Source organism: Trichomycterus rosablanca, chromosome 23, assembly GCF_030014385.1.
Source record: "Trichomycterus rosablanca isolate fTriRos1 chromosome 23, fTriRos1.hap1, whole genome shotgun sequence".
In the NCBI taxonomy this organism is placed as follows: domain Eukaryota; kingdom Metazoa; phylum Chordata; class Actinopteri; order Siluriformes; family Trichomycteridae; genus Trichomycterus; species Trichomycterus rosablanca.
Genome location: NC_086010.1, coordinates 1,792,143 through 1,802,500, shown reverse-complemented (window position 1 = coordinate 1,802,500; position 10,358 = coordinate 1,792,143). Strand labels below are relative to the sequence as shown.

At 45.6% G+C, this 10,358-nt stretch overlaps 1 protein-coding gene across 1 annotated transcript in view; it reads left to right on the top strand.

Moving 5' to 3' along the window:
• myom3 (myomesin 3) overlaps window positions 1-10,358 on the top strand; it is a 35,724-nt gene that overhangs the window by 13,577 nt on the left and 11,789 nt on the right. Inside the window, exons 12-18 of the mRNA XM_062986001.1 lie at window positions 1-108; window positions 1,364-1,417; window positions 2,629-2,756; window positions 3,742-3,925; window positions 4,556-4,730; window positions 5,129-5,250; window positions 7,355-7,542. The exon at window positions 1-108 is cut by the window's left edge and continues 92 nt beyond it. Of these exons, the coding sequence (XP_062842071.1) occupies window positions 1-108; window positions 1,364-1,417; window positions 2,629-2,756; window positions 3,742-3,925; window positions 4,556-4,730; window positions 5,129-5,250; window positions 7,355-7,542 (959 nt within the window). The remainder of the gene's footprint in view (window positions 109-1,363; window positions 1,418-2,628; window positions 2,757-3,741; window positions 3,926-4,555; window positions 4,731-5,128; window positions 5,251-7,354; window positions 7,543-10,358) is intronic.

Below are 10,358 nucleotides of genomic sequence, written 5' to 3'. Positions count from 1 at the left end.
TGTACCAGTTCAGGGTGTGCGCCGTGAACCAGGCCGGCGTGGGACGCCCGTCCAAACCCACCGACCCCATCGTCACCTCGGACCCCATGGAGCCCGGCAGAACTACGGGTAAGGTTGTACTCTACACACGCAACACTGCCGGAAGTATGTGGACGCCCCTTCCTTTTCTGGTCCGGCATGACTGGACCTCTGGGGACAAAGTAAGACACGGTCCATTCGGTCCAGTTTGATGTGGAACCTCAGGAGCCGCAAATAAAAGGCTTCAAATTAATTAAACACATCTGGCATGAATTGGAATGTCGATTATGAGCCAGGCCTTCATGCCTTTGTGTACACTATATGGCCAAAAGTATGTGGACACCCCTGCATGTGGCAACAGTTTAGGGAAGTCCCCTATCTTGGTTTGACTAGCTGTGTGGTGCAAAGTCAAACTCGACACTTTCCTCCCCTCCGACATCAGCGCCTGATCTGACCTCACTGACCCTACTGACTAAATGGGTACAAATTCCCACAGACGCACTTCGAAGTCTCCATGGTGGAAAAACTTCCCGGAAGAGCGGATGATCTCAAAGCTCCAAAGAGCCCTGACCTCAGCCCCACTCAAGAGTTCTGGAATGAACCCGAACATCGACTGAGACTTTCTTGACAGGCTCTGAACAGGCACAAATTCCCACAGACATACTTTAAAGTCTCTTTTGAAGAGCGGCTGCTTTTGTAGCTGAGAAGATCACACAGAGGTCACTCGATTTGACCCGAACTGGAACATCAGCCTCAGCGCCCGGCCTTAAAAATGCAGTCACCTTTTGAATGAATGGGCACAAATTCCCTTAGACGCACTCCAAAGTCCCCAAAAGTGGAAAAAATTCTTGAAAGAGCGGATGATCCTAAAGCTACAAAGGAAACTTGGAGCGATTTAATATAAATGGAACGTTGACTGAACAGGCACAAATTCCCACAGACATGCTTTAAAATCTCCTCTGAAGAGCGGCTGCTTTTGTAGGTCACGCGATTTGACCAGAACATCAGCCCCAGCGCCCGGCCATACAAATACTGTCATCTCTTGACTGAATGGGCACAAATTCCCACAGACGTACGTGAGAAGCATTTTCAGGATAGATATCGGTCATTCTATTTAATAACGTTTGTTAGGCGTCCGATTACTTTTGGCCATATAGTGTATTTTATGAAATTTGAATCTTAAAGCTACAAAGGAGAGCCGGAATGATTTAATATAGCGGGACGTCTGGCGAGCTCACGGTCAGGCGTCCGAATACTTTTGGCCGTGCCGTGTATCACTGTACCTTCTCCTGAGCCACTCTGATTGGTTGCTGACCGGCTGTCATCTGTCTTCTTGTGTTCTCAGTGGTGAAGGTGGACCGGGGCAGAGAGATCATCATCACCAAGGACCAGCTGGAGAGTAAGACATGAAAAATAATAATCGTTTCATCCTCGGCGTGACGGGTGTGTAGTCGGACAGCCGCGCCCTCTACGAAAAGATCACACAGTTATTCGACACCTGTATCACCCCTGTGTGACGTCACGTCATGGTTTGATTAATTAAACACGCGACACCAGAGGCAGTCGTGAACTGGGGGGTGGGGTGGGGGGGGGGGGGTATTTAACACGTCTGTATATTTCTGCTCCTCTAGTCAGAAAAATAAAAGTACTTTTCTTACACACACACACACACACACACGGTAACACGTATGACTGTACAATCCATTACCACAGTCATTAGCATTAATGCACACACACACACACACACACTTGCGACCGCGTTTCCCCCCTCGCGTGAGCACAGAACTCATTAAAAGCTCATTATAATTAATACTGTATTAAAACAACACGCCGGAACGTCCCGAGTGTACAATAAACTCCCGAGTATTATATATGATGTGATAATCCGGGATGGGGGCGGTACGGCTCTACCGCCGCTCCGGTTAAATGTCACCGGCGTGTCCAGCCGACACGGCTGAACGTAAACGGTGTCGGACGACATGACAGCAGGGAAATGATTTATAACAAGTTTAACTCTACCACAAACACGTAGTGGACAGGTTTGAATCTCAGCTCTGCTATCGGCCGACCGGGCGCCTACACAGACACTGATCTGCTTGTCGGAGGGAGCGGATTCCTCATAACTGCAGCAGTTACGACCTCTGCTGGCTGATTGGTGGCGCTGCACAGAAACGGGGGATAATGTAGATCGGTGCATGACTCTCCGTGCGCGATATGGATCTCCGTATGAAAGCAGGAATACACTGGCACTGGACAGGGCATCAATCCGTCTTAGGTGGTGGCTTCCATCTCAGACTTGATTACGTCTGTGTAGACGCCCGGCCAGTTGATAGCACAGCTGAGATTCCAACCCAGATCTCTAGCAAGCATAACAGACCTGAACATCTCGGAATGAATCGGAACCTTGATTGCTTAATTGATCTAGACCTCTATGTCTAACATCAGTGCCTGACCTGGGGAATTGCTTCTTGGGCACAAATCCCTACAGACACAGTCCGATATTTTCTTCCCATTAGAGTTCGGTCTGTTATAGTCAGAATTGGGGTTAAATCAGGTGTCCACATACTTCTGATCATTTTGTGTGTTTTATATTCTTTCATCGTTTTGCAGGTCAGATTCGGGTTCCGTTCCCACCTACGGACGTGCGAGTTTGTGAACTGAGCGACACCTACGCAGTGATGTCCTGGACCGAACCAGACCCCCGGGGCAAAGAGCCACTCACCTATTACGTGGAGCGGGTAAACGCCAAACTGTACACGTACAGTGCTAGTATTAATAATGTCGTTATTGTTGTATATATTGAATATACAGCGGTACCTTGAAACTCTACGTCAGTCGGTTCTGGGAGTGGTGTTGAGTTTTAAAGACGTTGAGTTTTGAGGTATTTTTCCCCATAAGGATGTTTGGGAAACCTGTTAATGTGTCCATGGTCCCGTGGAGCTGCAGATATTTTAGTCTCATGTAAAATAATTAGGTTGTTTTTGACACGTAAACACTGAAAATAACACAAATATAATATAAACACACTGAAATACAATTACAAACAGTTAAACATCAACAAAAATACAATAAAAGCTGCACTTTAGCTTTACTTCTTTATTGTTTCCTGACGCTTCTTAATGGTGGAGATGCTTGATGTTGGAATACCGTATTCCCTTCAGCACCGGCGTATTCACACGAGAAATGACAATCACTTTTATGCTGCTATGAAGTGTGACGGCGGTGCACAAAACTTAACGTGACTTATTGTAGTAAAACAGCGAGTGAGGAATGTGATTAGTGGAGGAACTTATGAGCAGTAATAATGAAGAGAAGTTTAGTGCTCCTGTCTCCTTCTTTTACTACATTAAACCACGTTAAGCTTTATTTTGAACCAGAAGCGTTTTAGACTCTGAGAGAAGCTGATTCTGATTCTCACCATTTCTCAGAAGCTCGAGCTGTAACACAAGTTTAAAAGTGAAACAGGGAGGAAAATCCAGATAAACACAGATACATGTGGAGCTGTAACCCTGGATCTGACACTTATTCCACACTAATGCAGATTCAGCTCAGATTCACACGCTGATGGTGGTCACACACACGCCAAGTTTAAGGTACAAATTTCTTGACGAAGGGCGTTGAGTTTCAAAGATTTCTAGTTTAGAGGACGTCGAGTTACAAGGTACCTCTGTATTCGATTCAAACGCTGTGTTTATGTGTGATTTTTTGTGATTTATTTTCCAGTCTGTAGCCGGGACGGAGAGCTGGCACCTGGCCAACCTGGACATGACCGTCAAAGCGACGAGGTTTGCAGCGTTCGACATGCAGAAGGGAAAAGCCTACTGTTACCGGATCCGCTCCGTCAACAAATACGGGGTCAGCGAGCCGTCGGAGCCGAGCCGGCCCGTCTCACTCGGAGAGGCTCTCGGTGGGTGCTGTCAAGGTTTTTTTTGGGAGGGGGGGATCGCTGTTGACACTCACGGTCGAGTTTCGGAAGTGCCAGCGGGTGGGTTGGTCGATCTGCGGACACAGTCGGTCGTGTCTGGGCTCTAATGTGAGATTTGTGCAGTTGAGGAACTGCACCTAGATGATGAATAATGGAGAGCAGTGCGTGACTGACCTCTGGCAGGTGAAAAGTAGCGGTTTGCGACTACACAAGTGTCAAAGGGGGATGTGCAGAGAGCATAGAGTCGTCCTCCATACATTTTGGGGCAGTTGTAGCCTAGCAGTTAAGTACTGGACTAGTAATTGAAAGGTCGCTGGTTCAAGCCCCACCACTGCCAGGTTGCCACTGTTGGGCCCTTGAGCAAGGCCCTTAACCCTCAATTGCTCAGACAATATAGTGTCACAGTACAAAGCTGAAGTTTTAGGGCTTCCTGTGAGAATAGGGCGTAGCAGGACTCGCCAAACGTGGTCGCTGGCTGGCAGGAAGAAGCGGCCTGTGACTGCATTCGTTTTGCAGAGAAAGTGCACTGGGGAATTGGAAATGACTAAACTCCACTGAAGCTACAACGCCGAACCGATTCTGCTTTATTCATCCGCTGTGCATCGTTTTCAGGGGCCCCCGCCACGCCCCAGTGCATCCAGGCCGTCAGGGACACCGACTGCTCGGTCCTTCTGCAGTGGAAGGAGCCCAAGAGCACAGAGGGAATTCTGGGATATTACCTGTACTGCAGCGAAGTGGGGAGCTCCGAGTGGAGAAGCGTCAACAACAAGCCCGTCACCGGCACCAGGTGAGCTGGTTAGCGTGTTAGCTCTTTGGGGTCTGGTAAATTAGCCTGCTGTGTGGGGAAAAGGGATTTGACCCCATACAGTTCCCTTGAAAAGTACCGGAACCATCCGATAAACGACCAGGGATTGTATAGGTTTGATTTGGAGCTGAGTTTCTCTGCATCCTCTATAAGATAAAGCTACCGCCACCACATTTCACAGAGGGTTACCACCAGAGTAAACACCCCCTGTGAAATGTGGTGGCGGTGGCTTTATCTGGCTGACGTGTCCACAGATTTGTTGACATGTCGTTTACTGAGGTTTGATAAGGCCTGGCTCACAGTTGTCCTTCCAATTCATCCTAAAGCTCTTGGTGACACAGAAACCATTTGACCTGCTGTGTTCTCTTTGTTTTCCTCAGGTTCTCGGTGCACGGGCTCAGGACCGAGAGGCGATACGTGTTCCGGGTGAAGTCCGTGGGCCGAGCGGGAAACAGCCGCTACTCTGAAGAATCCGAGCCGGTCCTGGTCCAAGCGGCTAAACGTGAGAACCCGTCTCTTAAACCTCAGCTTAAAACTTTCCATACACGTGTGGGGACGTGAGTGGAAATTTAGGAATTTGATTATTTTGTAAGGAAATCGTGGGAATTGCGATGGGTCGTAAATATATAGACGTAGCAACGTAGGTGAACGTTTGCTGCCTGGTCTCAAACTTCCTTAACATTTTGAAATAACCCTCCAAAATATATACAGTATATACAGTGTATCACAAAAGTGAGTACACCCCTCACATTTCTGCAGATATTTAAGTATATCTTTTCATGGGACAACACTGACAAAATGACACTTTGACACAATGAAAAGTAGTCTGTGTGCAGCTTATATAACAGTGTAAATTTATTCTTCCCTCAAAATAACTCAATATACAGCCATTAATGTCTAAACCACCGGCAACAAAAGTGAGTACACCCCTTAGTGAAAGTTCCTGAAGTGTCAATATTTTGTGTGGCCACCATTATTTCCCAGAACTGCCTTAACTCTCCTGGTCATGGAGTTTACCAGAGCTTCACAGGTTGCCACTGGAATGCTTTTCCACTCCTCCATGACGACATCACAGAGCTGGCGGATATTCGAGACTTTGCGCTCCTCCACCTTCCGCTTGAGGATGCCCCAAAGATGTTCTATTGGGTTTAGGTCTGGAGACATGCTTGGCCAGTCCATCACCTTTACCCTCAGCCTCTTCAATAAAGCAGTGGTCGTCTTAGAGGTGTGTTTGGGGTCATTATCATGCTGGAACACTGCCCTGTGACCCAGTTTCCGGAGGGAGGGGATCATGCTCTGCTTCAGTATTTCACAGTACATATTGGAGTTCATGTGTCCCTCAATGAAATGTAACTCCCCAACACCTGCTGCACTGATGCAGCCCCAGACCATGGCATTCCCACCACCATGCTTGACTGTAGGCATGACACACTTATCTTTGTACTCCTCACCTGATTGCCGCCACACATGCTTGAGACCATCTGAACCAAACAAATTAATCTTGGTCTCATCAGACCATAGGACATGGTTCCAGTAATCCATGTCCTTTGTTGACATGTCTTCAGCAAACTGTTTGCGGGCTTTCTTGTGTAGAGACCTCAGAAGAGGCTTCCTTCTGGGGTGACGGCCATGCAGACCAATTTGATGTAGTGTGCGGCGTATGGTCCGAGCACTGACAGGCTGACCCCCCACCTTTTCAATCTCTGCAGCAATGCTGACAGCACTCCTGTGCCTATCTTTCAAAGACAGCAGTTGGATGTGACGCTGAGCACGTGCACTCAGCTTCTTTGGACGACCAATGCGAGGTCTGTTCTGAGTGGACCCTGCTCTTTTAAAACGCTGGATGATCTTGGCCACTGTGCTGCAGCTCAGTTTCAGGGTGTTGGCAATCTTCTTGTAGCCTTGGCCATCTTCATGTCGCGCAACAATTCGTCTTTTAAGATCCTCAGAGAGTTCTTTGCCATGAGGTGCCATGTTGGAACTTTCAGTGACCAGTATGAGAGAGTGTGAGAGCTGTACTACTAAATTGAACACACCTGCTCCCTATGCACACCTGAGACCTAGTAACACTAACGAGTCACATGACATTTTGGAGGGAAAATGACAAGCAGTGCTCAATTTGGACATTTAGGGGTGTAGTCTCTTAGGGGTGTACTCACTTTTGTTGCCGGTGGTTTAGACATTAATGGCTGTATATTGAGTTATTTTGAGGGAAGAATAAATTTACACTGTTATATAAGCTGCACACAGACTACTTTTCATTGTGTCAAAGTGTCATTTTGTCAGTGTTGTCCCATGAAAAGATATACTTAAATATCTGCAGAAATGTGAGGGGTGTACTCACTTTTGTGATACACTGTAACCTATTAAATATAGGGTTATATAAATAATTTATCACCTACAATATCTATACAGCCTAAAGAAATTTGTGCCCGTGCAGTCAACAGACGACAGTGTTTGTATGGCTGGACACTGATGTTTGAAGTTCTTCAAACTGAGCTTTTCCTCAAGTCTTTATAGAGCCACGGTCATGCTGGAACTGGGCCAAACTGGAGGCATTGGGGCGTCCCAATACTTTTGCAATCTCTATCTTTTTTTCCCTGCAGTGGTTCCATCCGCTCCGTCGGGCATTTCTCTTCTGAACTGCACTGGCACGAGCATTGTGATCGGTTGGCGAGCGCCCGCCAGTGACGGAGGCGATCCGGTGCGCGGCTACTACCTGGACCAGCGAGAAAAAACCCAGAGCGCGTGGGGCGAGGTCAACACCAAACCCATCAGAGAGAGAGTGTACACGGTAAATCGCTTTACTATCGACCGCGCTGTTCATTATTATCATTATTATTAGTCTGAAACCTACTTAAAAACATCAGGCAGAAGGACACAAAGGGTCTGTGTGGAAACCTGGTGACCCGCCCTGCTCCCCACTACTTACCTGATCAGCTGCCTTAGTAGAGAGGATTCTAATAAAACCTGAACTCATGAGGCAGATTATTTAGACGCTCTACTTACAGAGATACACCGATTACGTCACCGTGGTTTTAGCTTACTTAGCTAACACAGTTAGCCTCAGACCGTTCAAACTGACGCTAGCACGCCAGCTAACGTCTCCCTCCGTGTACCGAAAATGCTTAAACCGTCCCTGACGCCCCAATTTACAAATAAACAACACTTGTATAATTACACCTTTATACAGATTAAACATCAACGAGAATTTATTTACATGTTAAAAGAACTTGTTAAAAGAGGTTGCTCCGTATTAATTCGTCCGGCACGTTTGTACTTTTTTTAAATAATTTTTCCCACTTTTTTCCTCCAATTTTCTCCCCTAATTTTATCCCCCAGTCTAGTCGTGTCTAATTACCCTGAGTGCGTCTTCGCCGCTGAACAACAGCCAATCGTTGTTCATGCAGCCACCCAGCCCAGTCGGAAGTCAGAGCTGAGATTCGATACGATGTATTCCAAACCCCAACTCTGGTGCGCTAGCGTACTTTACCGCTGCGCCACCTGAGCGGCTTCGTTTGTCGTTTTTTGTGAGAAAAGTCGTGCCGCACTGAATGCTGGGATTGCCTTTAGCGCTGAGGAGGGGTCGGACGCTCCCTCGTTGTTCAGTCAGATCATCACTCAGAATTAAGGCGCCTCAGTAGGAGCATTTTAAGGGATCTAAGAATTTAGACACGCCCTCTTCTCAGGGGTGTAGGATGACATCTGGAAAATGTGTCTACGTTAAGAGATCACAGACCCTATATCACCCCGGGCACAGCGACGATGCATCACAGGGCACAAACTCATCTATAAACTCACGCATTCACACCTCGGGGTAATGTAGTCCCGCCAATTCACCTCCTGCATGTTTTGAGAGGATCAGAGGAAACCGGAGCGCCCAGAAGAAACCCCTAGATTGGACAAACAGGCTGAATAATGCCAGCTTGATGCCAGAATGATGTGCCTTGACGTTGAACTGGGTTCCTAGGAAAATAATCAGAACTGGGACGGTTTCTAGGGTAACAAGGGGAATCGGGGCGGTTTCTACAGAGACGGAGCTGTAAAGTTTCGAAGGATTGTCGAGGTTTTGAGGGGGTCGAGATGGTTTCCGCGGAACTTGAAAAGGGGGGGTTCTATGGAAACAGGTTTGGGGTGGTTTCTATGGAAACAGGTTTGGGGTGATTTCTATGGAAACGGGTTTGGGGTGGTTTCTATGGACATTCTGGGAGCTGATGTGATGTGGTTTCTATGGTAACGTTAAGACTCGGCTGGCGCAGTGGTTCTCAAACTGTGGTACGCGTACCACTGGTGGTACGTGAAGCAGCATGAGGTGGTACGCCAGATAATCTCGGAAAAGTAATTACATGGACCGAAAAAATAAATCATTTAATAATTATAAATAAAAAATAATATGAAACAAAATGTGTAAATTACTAATAAAATCTGTTTCAAAGTTCTTATAATTCTGTTTTAATAAAATCAGTTTAATTAAAACAAGTTGTATTTAAACGAATGTGTTTTTAAAAATATTCAGGGCTACGCAGACACCGTATTTCATTAAGTCTATACTTCACGTTCGCAGTTTCCATCTCGAAATTTCCGAAACGTTATTAGTAAAGTTATCAGTAAAGTTATCAGTAAAGTTATCAGTAAAGTTATCAGTAAAGTTATCAGTAAAGTTATCAGTAGCTCTCTCGCTTTTGTCAGAGCAGATCTGTGTTTGAATCTCACTGATCTCGTTCCTGACATCACCAGGCTGCTCCGCTAAACACGCGCACTCACTCAAATCCGAAAACACTTTCAGTATCACGGAGAATGAGCGAGCGACACACACACACACACACACACACACACACACACACACACACAGAGAGAGAGAGAGAGAGAGAGAGAGCTAGTAGTATAATGACAAATAATTGAGAAATAAACTATAAACTTGTTTAATTAGGTTAAATCTGATTATTTCATTGTGCTTATGTTTTAAAGCAGAATCAAACTCAGTCACATCTTTGTACAAGAAAGGATTTTTATAAAACTTAATGAAATGCAACCACAGTCTGTCTCTTCCCTGTAGTTTTTTGCCTTTTGAAATTAATCTTTCTTATTTAAGTGATGTTTGAATTAGGCCTACATTTAATGCAAATTTAATGTTAATATCGGGGATGTCTTATAGTTTACCTAGCAGCGCGAAGATTCACTTTTTGAATGGCTCTTTAAAAGGAACCAAGCCAAAAGATCTGGCTCCTGTCAAGAAGCCATAATTCTCATCACTGCCTATATATATATATATATATATATATATATATATATATATATATATATATACAGTGTATCACAAAAGTGAGTACACCCCTCACATTTCTGCAGATATTTAAGTATATCTTTTCATGGGACAACACTGACAAAATGACACTTTGACACAATGAAAAGTAGTCTGTGTGCAGCTTATATAACAGTGTAAATTTATTCTTCCCTCAAAATAACTCAATATACAGCCATTAATGTCTAAACCACCGGCAACAAAAGTGAGTACACCCCTAAGAGACTACACCCCTAAATGTCCAAATTGAGCACTGCTTGTCATTTTCCCTCCAAAATGTCATGTGATTTGTTAGTGTTACTAGGTCT